At 29.3% G+C, this 19,499-nt stretch overlaps 1 protein-coding gene across 8 annotated transcripts in view; it reads left to right on the plus strand.

Annotated features, from left to right (window-relative positions):
- The window catches only part of LOC135950094 (uncharacterized), a 140,674-nt gene that overhangs the window by 109,215 nt on the left and 11,960 nt on the right, over positions 1 to 19,499 (plus strand). For all 8 annotated transcript variants that reach the window (XM_065499617.1, XM_065499633.1, XM_065499610.1 and 5 more), the window contains 5 exons: positions 9,867 to 9,927; positions 12,873 to 13,146; positions 13,234 to 13,352; positions 16,978 to 17,162; positions 17,230 to 17,403. In XM_065499617.1, the coding sequence (XP_065355689.1) occupies positions 9,867 to 9,927; positions 12,873 to 13,146; positions 13,234 to 13,352; positions 16,978 to 17,162; positions 17,230 to 17,403 (813 nt within the window). The remainder of the gene's footprint in view (positions 1 to 9,866; positions 9,928 to 12,872; positions 13,147 to 13,233; positions 13,353 to 16,977; positions 17,163 to 17,229; positions 17,404 to 19,499) is intronic.

Here is a 19,499-nt window from a genome sequence, read left to right on the forward strand (position 1 = left end):
CTTTCTTAAACAAAACCAAGAGAAAAACTGTAGTTGTACATGATCACCGCAATCAGATTAACATGATTAGAGGATATTAAACAATATTAATTCACATACTTGCAGCAATCATATTCTGATTGTAGTAATTAAGTATATGTTTGTGGTAAACATGTCTATGATGAAACATTATATCATAATATATTGCTCTCAGATTATGATAACCATATTCAGAGATCAACATAATATGGTATAATCCATTATCACCAAAATGATGGCCACAAATATAAGTATATATATTTGTTACTATGTACAATGTGAATACAATCCTGGATATGATGGTTACAATCATGTGAAATATAGTTATAACATATTATGGTTGGCGCAACCATATACATAATAAAAGTGACCATAATATTGTTTAATAATATTTAATCATGTTTAAATTATTGCTGTGATCATATACTATATTATTTCATTGGTTGTGCCCTGCTAACTTCAGCATAAGAAAGTCTTTTTACAGTTATACAAAAAAAAAGACCCGTGTCTCCCAGTTTATCATTTTTGCAAAAAAGTGATCATTATCTCAGGCTCATAAGTTTTTTGCGATTTTGATCTTGAGGATGAAATTGTTTTGATTTTATATGTTCACAATTTTTGTTCTTTATGACAAGGGCTACAACGCTGCCTCAGAGATTAAATAAAAATTCCTAACTGTTTGCAAGATATGAGCCTGAGAAAATGATCACTTTTTTGTAAAAATGACATCAAGACCACAAATCTTTTATCACGTTTCAATAACCACTTATAAAATAAATAATAATAAATAATCCCACCTTTTCTGATTCTTACTTTGATCACTAAGGTTGTGTTTTCTTGTTACCAGGTTTAATCAAATTGTGTTGATAATTACAAAATTAATCCCATTACAAAATTACATGTAGGCATACTACATCGCTGTATGTCAGAGTTTAAATCATTTGGAAAAGAGAAAAATAATTACACTATAACTCGAAAACGGTTGATATTACTCAAAAGGTTTGTGGAATCTATCTTTCTGAATTTTTTTTGGCTTCAAATTTTATATTCGAACGTCCTATGATAGAGGAGGTGTAGTTGAGTTTAAGTTATCCAATAAGGGCTGGTTGAAATGGAATAATATAGGCTGCATGTGAGGTATCGATGAAATTCTCTTGCATTCTAATGGCCTACGATAGAGGAGGTGTAGTTGAGTTAAAGATTAGAATTTTGAATTTAAACACCAAAGAGGCCGTAACCTCAAGGTCCCAAAAGTGTGGTACCTCGGGTATATGATAAATTAAAAATTATGCCAAATGTTTTTGTTCGTCTGAAAAAATAATCCTCAAACTAAAAAATAATTTTTTAAATTAAAAAATTAGTAAAATTGTTACCAGTTACTCGACATATGTTTTTTCGTAAATTCCAAACGTCTTATAATTCGAATTCTATCATGGATTTTTCTTTCATTACGATCGAATAATGTGGGGCTGTGCCTTAATAGATATTAAAACTGAACTTTTAGATGTATTTAAACCCAAATCCATTATAATTTTATTAGCATTTCATGCAATGTGGGAAGCCATTCTGGAAATTTTTCGAATTGTATATAATTTTCCGATTTTGTTTCAAATTAAGTACTATAAAAACAAAAATATGATAAAATTAACAATGATTAGATTCTGAGATATTTATTACCCTGACATTATCATTTTGACGCAGTTTAAAATGTGAGTGACCATATCATTTTGACACTAGAGAGATCTACTAAAAATTTCTTAAATGTTTTGCAAAGGGAATTTTCGCCTTCACCTTGGTATGGACGGTACCAAAAATTGAAATAATAACATTTTTGGGAATGTTGATATTCCTTGTTATTAGAATTTTTTTTAAATTTTAAATTATAATTTAATTAAAAAAGATTCACAAAAACAAACATTTTATTGGATTTAAAAAATTTAAATTTTCAAAAAAAAAAAATCGGTTGAAATGTTGATTCCTTATTTTTATTAAATATCTTCTCTGTATATTTTAATTCATAACAATTTAATACATTTTTGAAAAGAGGACACAATTTTCTATACTTTAATATATAATATATATATATCTTATCAAAATATTTAAGAATATATTGGGGCATATATATTAGAGTTCGTTTGGAGACCAGATCACTTCATTTGTTTTTCGGGTATCATAATTTTTTTGAAGGTTTTTGCGTAAATAAAAATAATGGCTGTCTTTTTTTGGAAAAATTTTCACTCCTTATTTGAGCTAATTTTTCTGTAGAGCAAAAACTTTTGAATGTATTGCAAAATAATACAATGGACGTTTTTTAAACCCATAACAAAGTTCCAAAAACCAAAAACAGGAAGAAATTCTCTTAATGTCTATAGTTGTTGTAGTTTTCTAGTAGATTACTTATACAGTCAAAGTCAAAATTTAGTATACAGCACGCATTTTCATCTATGAAGCTAAATATTTTAATGATAGATAGAAATATATTATTAATATGTTGGTCCCCATATAGCTTAAATACTGCCTCTATTTGCCATTTCATAGAGTTTCCAAGATATTCAGGTATGTCTTTAATAATTTCCTTTAAAGTGGGTTCGGAGTTTGTCCTTAGATGAAATGCTTCGTTTTCCAATATTCCGGTCTAAAATTTCCGACATGAACTCTATTGGATTAATACCTGGAGATTGCGTAGGTGAATATAACAGCTTAGGCACTTATACAATAGTCACTCCTTAACAATTATTGCGGTGTGCTTTGGGTCATTGTCTTTCTGAACGACCCATGTGTAACACCTATTTTTTCAGCACTTACTTTCAGATTGTCCTTTAAAATTTTTAAATAGTCTGCTGTTCATTGTAATTGCAATGAATACAGGTCCTGCAGCTGACATACAGCCCATACCCACACCATGAAAGACCCACCGCCATGTTTTACGGTAGTACTAAGGAATTTGGTGTTTAAAGTCCAAATTCTAAACTTAAACTCAACTGTAACTCCTTTATACTCATGGACACTTATATTAAAATCGGGCTAACTGTTTAGAAGTTATATATCTATTTTCACTATTTTTTGGTTCCCCCATTAAGTGCAACATAGAGCTGACTAAATTTGATCAATCACCTGATTTATGTTGGCTTTGAGACCATCGCACAGTGGGTTCGATCGGACAAAAGTGACAAGAAGTCTATATATATTCTAAACTACTGGTCCTATTTCAAAATGATGTACAAACGTATCTTACAATATTATAGCTGCAGCTTTATCTTACAGTTAAGGAGTTCATGTCTGAGATGCATAACTTTAATGAATTTAAGCTACAGTTAACATACACAGCTACAGCTATGTATGTCAAGGATATTTAATACTATTAGAGAAAGTTAGAATATCTTAAATTGTTATGATACAAAAAGTTCCTTAACATCACTGTGACCGCTTAAAAAAAAAACTAGTCGTAACTACTAATTCATGCAAAAAGTAGTAGATATTCGTAGTTATCACTTTTATTAAACAAATTTCATATATAATTTATTTTAATTTCTAAATGATTTCTTCTTTTTCTGTTTTTTTTTTTTGTATACCACTACCACCAAAATTTTCTTTCAAACTTAATTCTTAATTATCAGTTTGTAACGATTTTCAAAAACAAAAGATTTTCTTTATGTTTCTTTGTTCTTTCTTATTATTATAAAAATAACTCTGTGTATAGAACGAAATTATCAAAAAAAAAACAAATTATTAGAGCGCATTAAGTTAAAAAGATTTTCAAATCATAATTATGAACAAAAAAATATTGAAAATTTAAAAGTTAAAAAACAAAAACAAAAAACCTTTACACACGTAAAAGTTGTTGGATGAAAACTTTTATAGCAAAGCTTTTTTTTAGCATTAATGATTGATGATTTTTTAGGTAAAAAGCAAGTAAGTGCTGTTGTTCTTAAACTTTTTAGATTTTTCTTTTGTTGTTTCAAATAACAAAATAAAGAAAAGAAATAAAACAAAAACAAATAATATTAATAATTATAATTATTAAACTAAAGATTGGGTTTGTTTAGTTTTATTGTTTCTTAAAGATTTTCTTCTAGAAAATTGTTCCATTAGTGGGAGCATGTCTTGTGTGTGTGTCTGTTTTCATTTCTTTTGTTAAACAATTGTTTAGTTTATTTTTATTTAGAGATTTTCTTTGTTTAGTTTTTCATTTAGTTTGTTTTAAATATAACTACATATTGATTTGTACATAAATATACTCGCTTAAGTCGCTCATGCTAATATAATTCATAATTCATTAGAAGTACTTAATAACACAAAATGTACTCGTAATTAGATGCATTAATTATCGATTTGAGATGGAGTAGCAGAAGAATATAGGGAAGTTATGAACTAAAAGTATTTAAATGAATTCTATTAGATGCTCTTTTCGTACATAGTTTGTGGTTTTTCTCTCTAGCCGATGATAATGATAAGAAACACCAGGTGGTATGAGTAATATTTAATGAAATTCATACGCCCTAGGAGCCCAAGTAAGTTCTAATGCACAGTTTTAGTTGTTTTAATAATAATTGGGTAATTTTTCTTGTTGTCTTATTAGTGAGTTTTGACTTCTTGTAATTTTCAACTGTGAAGGTATAAGGCACAAAAATAAATATCCTGTTGTTCAATATTTTATAGGAATACCACTGAAATTATGTGAAATTATTTATTTAAGCAAGGAGAATTTAAATTGCAAAGTTTTACTTTTTCTGGAATCTTAAAATTGGAAAGCAAAAATTTTTTTGTACAAATTTCAAAGCAAATATAAATATTTTTTGCAATTTTATTGAAATTTCAAAAATACATATCTGTAATTGTATTTCAGTGTGCAAAGCCCTCCAACTTTTGTCTAATTGATTTTTAGTGACACTATTTCTTCTAAATTTTACCTATAAAATATAATTTATTTATTTATTTATTTATTTATTTATTTATTCCAAGTAATATAAAAAGCCTATAAGGCCAATCAATTTAATACTCATCAGGACATGCTGGACTCGAATCTGTCTAAATATTGGGTGTATAGTATAAAAATTCGGGATTCACAGCAGATGGTGTATCTGTTGAATGCGGTTTTAGTCTTTAATAATTTATATGTAATTTTGAAGGGTGCATAACTGTCATTTATTCTCAGTTAGTTACTAAGCATTATAGTGTAAGAACAACGCTTTTACATTGGCTTTGAAAATGTCGAATTTTGTTCCAACAAAGCTCCATATGCTGGAAGTTTGATTCTACTTCCTTAATTTAAAGAAGGAGCCGCAGAACCACACCGATTGCTTACCGAAGCTTATAATGAATGTGATCTGTCGATTTTAACGTTCGAGCCAAAAAAATTTAAGATTAAGATTGTTGTCAAATTCACCAAGAGTTTCCAAAATCATTGAGAGCTATTCAATCAGCAATATCAAAATGCTTGCGAGCAGCAGTTTTCATCTAAAAGCATGGAAATTGGGTACCGAATGCTATAAAAAAAAATTAATTTTTGTACCGAATCATTATATGTGGTGAAAAATGGATTCATTACGATAACCAGAAGCGTAAAAGATCATACGTAAAACCTGGCCAAGCAGCCGAATCGATATCAAAGCCAAATCCATGGGATCCTTTTGGTACCACCAGATACATCTATACCAGATCATCAAAGACTGGCCGATATGCTCAGAATATGCGGCCAGACATGAAACTGGAATAGTCCATCATGAAAATGAACGCCCACATCTTGCACTACCTCCCAATGAAGTTGGGAAGTTTTGCCTCACCCGCTTTGTAGTCCAGAGCTTGCCCCGTCCGACTACTATTTGTTTCGATCGATGCAGAAAGCTCTGTCTGGGATATTCTTCACTTTAGAATAGGGTATTGGCTTGATTCGTTCTTTGTTGTACAATGACCAATATTTTAAAATTTATATTGCTAAAATGTTTAAAAAATTCAACAAAATCCGGCGTTTTTAAGTTATACACCTAATATTATTAATTTACTAAAGCATTTTCGAGATCGCTTATTTTATAATTATATATATGGGGCATTTCATGTCAAGAAAACCTACTTTTGAAATTCTTCCGACAATTTTTCAACAAGATCGGTGGAGAACTATCTGAGTTAGAGGGGCCAAATCTTGACATTTTGGCCAAGCAAGTGTTTTTTCTCATCAATATAACTTTTTACCTATTGTTCTTAATAAAATGTGTCCGAAATAGTTTATTTAGTTATTTCTTCAATCTTTCGTTAAAAAATATTGAAGAAAAAAATTAAAAATTTTTTAAATTTGAAATTGAAGAAAAAAATTAAAAATTTTTAAAATTTTTTTTTTTCTCAAAAGAAAGCTTAGATATTTTCCTTGAAGACCTATTTGGTCGCTTAGTGGGATGCAAGTTGGATATCTATCAAAATAAATATTTTGTATCTCAAGACATAAAATTTTTGACTTTTTTTGGGCAATATCGATCAAAAACCTCTTAAAGGAGTTGACTTAAGCTTTCTTTTGGGCAAAAAAAAAGTTTAAAAAGGGCCCATTTTGGAAAAAGTTCGATTTTGCAAAAAAAAAGTAAAACATTTTATGTTTATGTCCCTATCTAGCTAAGAAAATATAAATACTCTATTAAATTTTTGGTAGAAACTCAATTAGACTTCTTATAATTACTGTGCACTAGACTGTAGGCTGGCCCAAATCAGGCAATTGTCCCAAGATCTTCGACATCTAAAAATTATATGCGGAGAATTTGAGAAAAATCGCATAAAGTTTAGAGGCTCCGCAATTTATTTGAATTTTAGGTCAAAGTAGTAACAAACAAACAATTTAAAATATTAAATGTTGAAAATCAGACGGTTGAAAAATATAATATTCTGAAAATTATGCATTGATCAATTCGAAGTTCCAATTTGTTCCAATGTAACTGCCAGTTGTCTAAGATGCATAAGTATTTCAAAAGCTACAAGATTTTGAAATTTTAAAAAGTACTAATTCCTTATCTCATACATTTTTAATTATAGTCGTTTAGAAGTTTTCCAAAAGTTACAAATTCATTTTCTTAGTTTTGGGTTCGATAGAGATGTATTTATATCCGTTTGCCCTTTGGATGATGTTTTCGGCAGAAGAGAAATCTTTCATCCGAAATTCTTACCTACTCTTAAGAATGACTTACAGGTAGCGAATATTACAGTAGTGATGGTAGGATTCCGGCCTTACTTGCCATATAGTTATATTATGATTTAACTATACCATTTCCATTTATATTTCACAATTTTCCAATTGTAATTCAGAATTTTCTAATTGTATTTCAGAGACTTTGAAAAAAAATTTCATAAAATTCTAATTATATTGGGTGTATAATTTAAAACTGCGGGATGTACAATAGATGCAGTATATTTTTTGAATGCGGTTTTTGTTTTTAATAACATATATGTCATTTTAAAGGCTACATATCTGTTATTAATTCTCACTGAGTTATTCAACATTATAGTGTAAACAAAAAAGTTTTTTTTTGCTTCGAAAATATCTAATTTTGTGCCAACAAAGCGTCATATGCAGGAAGTTTTGCTTTACTTCTTTAATTTGAAAAAATTGCCGCTGAAGAACACCGATTGCTCACCAAGGCTTATCGGTTTCAACGTGCGAGAGATTGTTGGGTTTAGAAGTGGTGATTTTGACAGACAAAAAAGACAAAAATCGCCCAGGCCAGGCACGAAAGTTTGAATACCAAGAATTGGAGGCAATACTCCATGAAGATTTTTGTCAAACTCAACAAGAGCTTGAGAAATCATTGGGAGCTTCTCAAGCAGCAATTTGAAGATATTTGCAAGCAGCAGAATTCATCCAAAAGCAGGGAAATTGGGTACCATACGAATTGATGCCGAGAGATCTTGAAAGACGATTTTGCATGTCCGAAATTATGTTTTGGTCAACCAGCCGAATCGACACCAAAGCCAAATATTGTGTGCAGCTGAAATTTGGCAAGACCATCACTGGGAACTTGTACCGAATACATGATCGCCCAGGCCAGCCAAAAAAGTTTGAAACCAAAAATTGGAGGAATTACTCCATGAAGATTGCTATAAAACCTAACAAGGGCTTGCCAAATCATTCGGAGCTACTAAAGCAGCAATTTAAAAATTTGTTCAAGTTGCGGAATTCATCCAAAGGCGGAGAGATCTTGAAAGTTGTTAATGGATTAAAAAGGAATCCATTAGCAACAGATTCGTTTGAAGATAGCATTGGCCGAAAATGAACCAGAATATGCGACTAGATATGAAGCTGTAATATTCCGTCATGACATCGCTCGGCCACATGTTGCAAGACCTATTAAAAAGAGTTTAGAATGAAGTGGTTGGGGAGTTTTGCCTCACCCGCTTCGTGAGGCAAACTATTTGTTTCGATTGATGCAGAAGGCTCTTTCTGGGATACGCTTTACTTTTTATATTGGCTTGATTCGTTCTACGTGACTTCTAAAGATGAGCAGTTCTTTTGTCTCGGAATCCATATTTTGCTAAAAAGATTGGAAAAGGTCATAGCTAACAATGGCCAATACTTTAAATAAACTTATATTGTACAAATGTTTCAAAACAAAGCTGAAAATTTTTAACAGTCCCGTATTTTTAAGACTTACACCCAATATTTTAGAAAATTCCAATTGAATTTCTGAAATTTTCTATTATTTTTGAGAAATTTATAATGGCAATACCAATGGAAATTTCTGAAATACAAATATAAAATTCTGAAATAAAATTGGAAAATTTTTAAGTATATGTAGGTTAAAATTCTGAAATTGAAGTAGAAAATTCGAAAATACAAATAGAAATTTTCAGATATATAATTAGATACTTCTGAAATGCTATTGGAAAGGGTATAGTAGACAAATTAAGGACTTTGGAAAAAATAGGCTTTGTTTTTTGTAATGATTTATGAATTATATAATTTTTCAATATTTTGCAGGTTAATGAAAAACAGACATAATTGCAGTAAAGAAAATTAAAAAAAAAAAATTAGTAAATGCAAAGGGATGAGTAATATTTAGCACATCAAAACTGAATTCATCTATAAAAACAACCCATTTAAATTATTCATTTAATATCATTCATTTGTTTGATGTTTGTTTTGCGTAATTTAATTGATTTAATTGATTCAGTTTTTAATTTAGCATTTTCTATTGGAACACTTAGTTATTCAGTTTTGTACAATTCAAAAATGAATCAAAAAACATATTGGTTAAAATTTCGTTCTATATTGTAATTGCGATTAATTAAAAACTAATTATCAGTAACTAAGTTCACTACTAACCTAGAATTCTATATAATTTAAGTTTAATTCATTTAATTTAATGTACTATTAACTTTTACTAACTCCAACTTAAAACAGTTGTTTTAAATTTTTATTTATTTAATTTTTTTCACATTTTATTGATTTGTTTGATTTTTTGTATAAACGAAATTCAAATTTAGTTTCTAAGGTTCTTTTTTTTTGTTAACTTTCTACTAACTTAAATACTAAAAGTAACTACATTTGCTGTTGTTGTTAATTTGTTTACTAATCTAACAGAGTTCTGTTACATTTGGTTCTATATAGTTTTCTATTATATTTTTTTTTTTTGGTGAAAACTAAACAATGAATAAATTAACCCAAAATCGAACTAATTCAAAAAAAGTAACAAAAATAACAAATTAAAAGTTGTATTGCAAACGTACTACTACTTAAATTTTAGATAAAATATTTACTTACTTACAAACGTTTTAGTAACAATTAATGTCAATGGATTTTATTTTTCAACAAAATACTAACGAAAAAAAAAGAAAAACGAAAATCAATTTTATATATTTATATATTTTTTTAGCAACACTACATGAGTTGGAGCCGCTGGTTAGCGATGCTGAAGATAGAAAACCCATTGAAAAGTATGCAAATACACAGTTTTAGTTTTAAGTTTTAAATAGTTTTTACTTGTTTTTTTCAGTTTTTATTGTAGATTTTCATTTTGTATATTTTTCGGTTGGTAGCAAACAAATATTGAGAAGTATATCAAAAGTGCAAACGAGCATCTAATCCTATTAATGTCAATTGAATAATTAAAGAGTGTATAACCATGAATGTGTAAATAATTTAGAAGTTTTGATTTAAAATTTATGGGATTTAAAATTTAAAAATAATTGAGAAAAGCTTCAAATATTGGATTAAAAGTATATATTTATATGAAATGAAGTTTTATAATGCAAACTGCTTATGAAAAGGTTTTCGAAAACATGAACTTCTGGTTAACAGGATAGATCAATCCACCAAGTCTTATTCGAGTTGAGGTCTTGTAAGTTCTTTTGCAATATTATTACACAACTTGGATAGCTAGAATTAGATTTTTTAATAACTGTTGTTGTAAATGTTACCATAGTTCAGATGTTGTTATAATTAAGAGATATATCTCTTACGAAGGCCGCAATAATTTGAGATTTTGTCCTCTATATGAGATCAATACCATTCTGCTGACATTTTACAAAAGATTGAACTCAATTTTATACCTTCGTCATGAGTGGCAGGGGTATATTTTTCATTTGCGACCCCACAAAGTATATATATATGGATCGTTATAGATGGCGAAGTCGATATAGCCATGTCCGTCTGTCTGTCTGTCTGTCTGTCTGTCTGTCTGTCTGTCTGTCTGTCTGTCTGTCTGTCTGTCTGTCTGTCTGTCTGTCTGTCTGTCTGTCTGTCTGTCTGTCTGTCTGTCTGTCTGTCTGTCTGTCTGTCTGTCTGTCTGTCTGTCTGTCTGTCTGTCTGTCTGTCTGTCTGTCTGTCTGTCTGTCTGTCTGTCTGTCTGTCTGTCTGTCTGTCTGTCTGTCTGTCTGTCTGTCTGTCTGTCTGTCTGTCTGTCTGTCTGTCTGTCTGTCTGTCTGTCTGTCTGTCTGTCTGTCTGTCTGTCTGTCTGTCTGTCTGTCTGTCTGTCTGTCTGTCTGTCTGTCTGTCTGTCTGTCTGTCTGTCTGTCTGTCTGTCTGTCTGTCTGTCTGTCTGTCTGTCTGTCTGTCTGTCTGTCCGTCTGTATGTTGAAATTAACTTTACGTAGCCCCCAAATAACTTACATAAATGATTCATACAACAATATATCGGGAATTCTTTAGGCTCAGTTTCTATTAAAAATCGAGAATGTAGATCCACAAATGGCTGAGATATAAGCAAAAAACCGGGACCACCTCGATTTTTGTCCCTAAGTCATTAATATAGACAATATGGATATCTAATGACAGATATTTCAAAGTCCATTGCAACGATGTATATAAGGCTATAGTAAGTTGGACCTACAATGGGTCAAAATCGGGAAAAATATTTTTAACCCAATTTTTTTTTCATGAAAAAATTTTTTTGTCATAAATTTTTTTGCCAAAAAAAAAAAATTGGAAAAAGCTTTTTTAAAAAAAAATTAAAAAACAATTTAGAAAAAAAAAATTTAAACAATTTAAAAAAAAAATTTAAAGCAATTAAAAAAATAATTTTGATTCATACATCAATATATTGGGAATTCTTTCGGCTCGGTTTCTATTTAAAATCGAGAATGTCGGCCAACAGATGGCTGAGATATAAGCAAAAAACCGGGACAACCTCGATTTTTGCCCTATTTTTGATCTATATCTGGATTAGTAAGTCATTAATATAGACAATAAGGAGATATAATGATAGATATTTCAAAGTCCATTTCAACGTTGTATATAAGGCTATAGTAAGTTGGATCTACAATGGGTCAAAATCGGGAAAAATTAATTTTTAACCCGATTTTTTTTTCATGAAAATTTTTTTTGTCATAAATTGTTTTTGTAAAAAAAAATTTTAAAAATTAAAAAAAAAATTTAACAAAAAAAAAAATTGGAAAGTTGGACCTACAATGGGTCAAAATCGGGAAAAATATTTTTTAACCCGAATTTTTTTTTCATGAAAAATTTTTTTTCTTTAATTTAAAAAAAAATTTTTAAAAAAACATTTTTTTAAAAATAAAAATTTAAAACAATTAAAAAAAATTAATTTTATTTAAATAAAAATATTAAAAAAAATATTCTTAAGTATAATTTGGTGAAGAGTATATAAGATTCGGCACAGCCGAATATAGCTCTCTTACTTGTTATATTTCGGATGATACAATGATAACTTTTTTCGTTTTTTATTCAGTAAATAATACTCCTCAGTTTTGGTATACTTCTCAACATATTTCCTTTATATTTTCTGTTGTAGTCCTCAGATTTTTTAATCTCAATAAACCATTGTAAATAATTTTGTAAATTTTTGAAAACTGAACAAGAAAAACTAGATTAATCATCACCTTTTTCCAAATCAAAAAACGCACCCTACATCATGTTTCAAACATCATTGTTTATTTCTAAATATATGTTTTAATTAATTTTCGTTTTCTTAACTTTTCACTTTCTTTTTTTTTTTTGAAAAACAAATAAATAAATAAAATCCTCAATACTTGAATGGTTTTTTAAAATAAAAATCCAATAACGCAAAACCTAAAATAATAACAAACAAACTGGATGCTTGCTCGTATGCCTTTAAAAACATGATGCTTTGACTGCTTTTTTTCAAAAAAAAAAAAAAAAAAAAAACAATCCTCTAAATCATCTGTTTTCAAAACAAACATCAAAACTGATGCCATTTAAAATAACAAACAAACACTACCTCCTTCCCCTACCATACAAAACTAAAAATGGCTTGCATTTTTTTGCACATGGCTTAAAACTATAACAAACGTTAAAAAATTTATTATAAAACTTAATAAAAACAAAAACAATCTGTACAAAATGTTTGCACTTTTAAACTGAAAATTTAAAATAAAAAAACCAAATAAAATAAAATACTTAGACAAGTAACTATACAAGAGAAAAAGGTCACCACACGACCCTTCTCCCAACTGATTGATCAAGAGCGAGCCAATCATTTCATCACCAAGAAGGAAAATTTCGGTTTCGCTGATATAACCGAAGCAGACAATAAGCAACAGCATGCAAAACTGCAAGAACAGCAACAGGGTGGTGAGATCATTATGAATGGCTCGGCCCCACCCTATTCGAAACCAAATTTGGATTTATGGTTTAAAGAGGTAGTAGAAATGCGCAAAAAGGCTGGAGAATACAAGGTCTGTATATGTGTTGAGTGTTATTTTTGTCATAAAAAATTAAAGTAATTTTTTCTTTGATTTTTTTCTTTTGTTAATTTACTAAAGAGCCGAGGATGGGGCAAGGAAATTGATCCTGAATTGTATAAGAAACAACAGGAACTCTGGGATCAGGTCTCGAAACGTAGTTCATTGTCTTCACTATGTTTGGCCTCAACTGTGCCAAGGTGAGCAAAAACAATATTATTGAAAACAAGTACGAGTAATATATTTGGCTATGCCGAATCTTATTTACCCTTTACCAAAGAATACTTTAAGAGATTAATATTAAAAACTATTATTGAAAAAAAAATAGGTGAAAAAATCAAGGTGTCTAGAGTTGCAAAATATTTATTTTAATAGATATCCCACTCAACGATAACCAAAAAAATTCTTAAAGGAAAAGATCTAAGCTTTTTTTTGATCAAAAAATAAAAAAGGGGTCCATTTTGAAAAAAAGTCAACAAATTTTTTGATTTTTTAAAAAAAATGAAAACATTTTATGTCTTGAGTTAGAAAACATTTCTTTATATCCCACTAAGCCACCAAAAAGTTCTTCAAGGAAAAGATCTAAGCATGTTTTTTTTCGAAATATTGAAGAATAGCTATTTAAACTACACTAATGCATATTCCTATAAACGCATTTAATTTTTTCTGTATTTTAGTTATATCTTTGTTGTTATCACCCAAAAGGTAATTTAACTTTTTTAAAGAGAGACAACTTAACTGTACTTTTTGAAAGTAAACAAGTTGTTTTTCTTATTCTTGTTGTTTGCCTTAATTATGCGATCAAATGTTCTTGATGTTCTTGAAAAAGTTACCAAAAATAAAATGTTATCAATTTTAGTTTTTTTTCAACCAAAGGTACGTTTCTAATAGTAAAATCTCAATTAACTGCAACTTTTTTTTTTTGAATCAATAAATTTCATCACTTTTAAAGATGTTCAAGGGAACTTTTTTGTCCGATCAAGAAAAGATTAAAATTAATTTTTTTCACGACCAAGGATGTTCCAATAGAGAAATTGGACGTACAATCGATCGTTCGGAAAGTGTGGTGCGAAATTTCTTGAAGAAAGGTCAAAATTATGGAGTTCGCAAACCTACAAAGGGAAATACAAAACTAACAAGAAGACAACTTAATCTAATAAAACAAGAAACAACCCGCAACAAATTGAATTCCACACAAATAAAGAATAAATTGAATCTTCCAGTGACTTCCAAACACGTTGCACACATTTTACGAAACGATGAAAACATAAAATGGAAAAAGCCGAAATGTAAACCAATACTAAAAATGTACCATAAAGAAAATCGTCTAAAATTCGCAAGAAAATATATGAAATGGACAGAGGAGTGGAAAAAAGTAATTTTCTCTGAAGAAAAAATAATCTAATTTAGATGGTCCTAGCTCATACTCATACTCATGCTATTGCCATGATTTGAGATCAAACGATGTTCGGATGTCAAAACTTAATTTTGGTGATGGCAGTGTTATGGTTTGGGCAGCGTTTTCTGCAGTTAGCAAGTCGAAAATATGTTTTGTTCCGACAAAAATGAATAGTGCGATTTATAACGAACTGGTGGAAAATGCTCTCTCTCATTTATGGATGAAAAAATGGATGAAGATTGCATATTCCAACAAGATAATGTGCAATCCATGTTTCTAAGCAATCGAAATCTTGGTTTAATGAACATAGCATTCCTCTGTTGGACTGACCGGCTTGTAGTCCGGACTAAAAAAGTTTATGCAAATAATGCCCAGAATGAAAGCGTGAATTAAACAAGTCTGGGAGGAAATTGATTCCAATCTGCTTAAAAAATTAGTGGAATCAATGCCAGACCGTATTTTTGAAACAATCCATAACAAAGGATCATCTACACATTATTAATAATGCTACAGTGGCCCATAAACTAAAGTGCGTTTATAGTAAAATACCCTTAAAAATGGCTGTTAATCTCGAAATTTAAGTAAAAAAATAAAGTACAAATGAATTTTTTTTGTAAATAATATTTTAAGTGAAGTCTTAACTGATTTAATAAACAAATTTGTAGCCCCCTAAAAATGTTCATGTTTAATTTTTACAATCTTTTTTAAAAAAAAGTAGTGTACGTTTATAGGAATATGCACCATTGTATATGATACTCATTTTGCAAATAAGTTATTTTGTAATAAGTTACATGGAGGAGAAAAACACCAAAATGACAAATTTTGACTCCCTATACCTCAGAGAGTCAAAAATTAAATTTTTTTTTTTAAATCGAATAAGTATCTTTCAATAGAGGAAAGTTTTTTTGAAAACGCTTTCATTGTTTTAAGGAAGTTATTTTGTATTTCTTTTTTTAAATTTCGAAATACAGTGGAGTCGGGATAGAGTGAACTAATTAATGCAAGGCCTGTTCACTTTATCCAATAAATTCACTTTATCGAGACTGAAAAAATTATAAAAATTCATAAAATTTTATGTCAAAAATGTACATTTTATTATATTTTTATAAAGGAACAAATAAATCATTAATGGTATCTTGTTTTGTACATGTTCTTTTGGCTTTTAATACTGCTAAATCACGAAATTTGTAAAACTAAGATATTTTTATAATCTTTAGTATTGTTCTCAGCCCTGCTGCTTTAAATGGCTTTTTCAAAAATTTTAACAGCTTGAGTTGCTGCTTTATACTCCTGAAGCCATCCTGCGCTTGCATTGAAACCTGCTGATCGTGTAACTGCTCGTGTATTTTTTTTTTTATTTTGCTTTAAGCATTTCTCCACTGAAAATCAAATTTTTACATAGCTGCTTTAAAAGTCAATTATGGAGTATTTTTTCGACACTTTTATTGTGGCATAGAATTCCACTTTGTATTTTTTCAATACCACATATTGTGGACTTTGCTACACCAAATTTATTTGCTAGAACTGTTACTCCTACTCCATTGTTCATATCTTTTATAGAAATATTTTTTTTTGGTTTATATAGCAATACAAATAGTAGAGTCAAAAAAAGTCAAAAATCTCAGAAAAACCAAAGCAAAAATAACGGTGTTGTATACAAAATGTGTGTAAAAAAATAATGTAACTTAGTTTAAGTGGTGTAAAAATACTAATGAGAGTCAAAACTACCTGTAGACAAAAAATAACAAATAAAAACTTTTGATTTTAATTTTTTTTTCAAAAAAAAAAACTAAAGTGCACTCCTAAAGTGCACTCCTAAAGTGCACTAGAGGTAGGCGATGTTCACTCTTTAGAATCTCCAATGTAAAAATGTGTGTGTTCATACTATCCAGTAGTTCATATTATTAAGTGTTCACTCTAACCCGACTCCACTGTACTAGTTTTTCTGCGAGGAAAGCTTTATTACGTAAAAACCTTTTTTTTAGTTGAAAAGCTGTTTATTTAAAATAAAGCTTTTGGAAACTTTTTTGTTAAAAAATAAAAACTTTTTGTTTAAATTTTATTTTTTATAACAGATTTTGTTTAAAAATTTAATGTTAATTTATTTTAATTTATAATTTTTTTTTTGGAGAAAAGTCTTTAATTTAAATTATTAGAAATTAAAGCTTTTTTTGGAATTTTTTGTGAAAGAGAAGTGAACGAAAAAAAGTTTTATTTTCAATATTCAGAAAAAGCATTTTTCAGTCATGAAAGCTTTTTTCAAAACTATTTTAATGTTTAACGTTTTTTTAAAAAAAAAATTAAAAGCTTTTAAGCAAAAAAAAAAAAAAAATTATTTATGATTTTTTTGATAATGATTTCATGCAGTAAAAGCTATTTTGTTTAAAAATACTTCTTCCATTAAACATATGTTAAATTATTTCCAGGCCCATAACTAAGGAAGAAAAAGAAGAGGAGAATAATAAGAAAACCGCTCCCATATTAAAAACTTATAAACCTCGAGTTCCTGGTCAGGCTTACTTTTTGGAAAATTTAACTAAAGACGAATTAAATGCACTGCCAGCACGATTTAGTCATATACGTCATCATTTGGAACGTACCACAGGACCAGGTTTAATTTTGCCTCTACTCCCCGCAAAACTCAAATTTTATTAACCCTAATTTATTTCCAATTCTAGATGTTGAGGAAGGCGCCTTATTGCCATCACCCACACGCGAAAAATTAATGCCAGCCATTACTAAACGCGAATCAGAATCACAAAGGGGTAGTCCTAAGAAAACCGCCGCCTCACGTCATGGCTCACCACAAAAGGGTAGTCCCCAAAAGGGCAGTCCCAAAAAGGTTCTCAAATGTAAGTACTCACTTTAGCCTTAACCTCTACTCTTAAATATTATACACATGAAAAAAAAATCTACAATATTATTTATTACACTTTATATGAAAAGCGCAACAAGCTAACAAAACAAAAATTTATGAAATTAAGGAACATACTTTTTTTTAGTACCACCACACCAACACTGACACGTTTTTCTTAGGCACTTGTCAGGCGGGGTTTATTAATTCCGAAAAAAAACCTCAAAACCAATTCAAATCTGTATTTCTTTTTTGTTAATTTATTTCTACTTCTAAACACTTAAACCACACAAAGTTTTGTTGTTTAACAATAAACATTTAATTTGTTCATTACCTCAGTTTTATTATTATATTTTTAATTGAATTTTTATGTTAATTTTTTGGTTTTTATTCGTATAAGTTTAATGCTAAATACGTTTGTCTTGCTGTTTGATTTTTATTGAAAAATATTCAGTTAAAAAAGTGTGTTGATTTTTGCTTGTTTATTTGCAAGATTTTTTTTGTTAGCAATTATTTAAAATAATTTTCTTTTTTTTTCATATATTAAAAGCGTTTTTGAGTGCAGTTTATGTGCAAGTTTATTTTGTAAAAAAAATGTTATTGAACTTTCTTAAATACTGTTCATAAAGTGTTAGTTAAGAGATAAACTAAATAACAATGAAGGTAAATTTTATGAATCGTTGGTCATGGTCATTATCATGAACATCTGTTTAAGAATTTACTCGATTTTCATTCAATCAGAAAGTTTGCATACTTTTATTTCGACTTTCCTGTTTCTTGTCTTTAAAATTTTACTTCAACTTCTAGAATTCTTTTTTTTTATTTTTTGTTTACTTTGTATTTTCACTAAGCAATATTTCGAAAATTCTTTTTAAGTGCCTATTGACATTGGAAATTTTTCGTGCGATAAATCGCAGCAACCTTTTTGCTTGTTGGTTAAAAGTGTAATGTGGAACAAGCAAACAGGCTGAAATGGGTAAAAACATATTATGGTTACCGCAATCATACACCTGATTACAGTGACCATAATATTGTTAAGAAACATGTAAAAATTTTGAAATGTTTATGGTAAACATGTACAACTATATATTGTTTCATTCGTGTTTACCATTATTCTCTTCTGATTAGTCGTCACTGAGAATGCGACGAGTGAACATGCTGAGCGGGTGTATCAATATTTTTCTAGTCCACAGTAGGGTTATATAATTGAAACAAACAGAAACAAATAAAAAAAGTAGAAAAGTCATATTTTTATTTCAACTAAGCATATGCATTCGTCGCCGTCTTTGTGACTACTAAACAAAAGAGAATAAGAGTACATAATTGGCTATGAAATGGACCAATCCTCACAAAAGTTGGTTGAAAGATTTAGATTCTTATAAAACTTTTTTTTTATGTCCAATTTCATCACGATATTAATTATTATAAGACAATTATGAATGTTCAAATCATTTTCTGAGGGGGACCTTGTATGGAGACTATGGACAAATGTTGTCAGATTTTCGCCATACTTTACAGTATAAATTCAGAGTACTTAGGACTAATTTGTGCAAAATTTGATCAGGATTGCCGCATAATTAACATATTTATGATAGCTCAAACAGTATTCCGGGGTGACATTTGTTAGGGGGGGGGTTACGTGAAATCGTTTATCAATATTGTGCGTTTTCAATTTTTGATAAATTTCAGCCTGATAGCTCCTTTCGTTTGGGTCCTATCGTGTTTTCAATCATCTTAGAATCTAATGAGAACGCAGAATATATATACTAATGTGGGTCGGCGATTAATATTGGCTGTATGACTTAAAAATGCGGGATTTACAATATCTTTTGAAGCGGTTTTTGTTTCTTATATCTTATATGTAATTTTGAAGGATACATATCACTTAGTTATTGAACTTTTTAGTGTAAACAACAAAGTTTTTTTTGCTTCAAAAATTTAGATTTTTGTACCAACGAATGTAATATACGAGAAGTTTGGCTATACTTCTTTAGTTTGAAAAAAAAGTGCAGCTGTAGTACATCGATTGCTCACCAAAGCTTATGGTGAATGTATTCCATAGGTTTCAACGTGTGAGGGTTGTTTTGTGCGTCT

Source organism: Calliphora vicina, chromosome 1, assembly GCF_958450345.1.
Source record: "Calliphora vicina chromosome 1, idCalVici1.1, whole genome shotgun sequence".
Lineage (NCBI taxonomy): Eukaryota > Metazoa > Arthropoda > Insecta > Diptera > Calliphoridae > Calliphora > Calliphora vicina.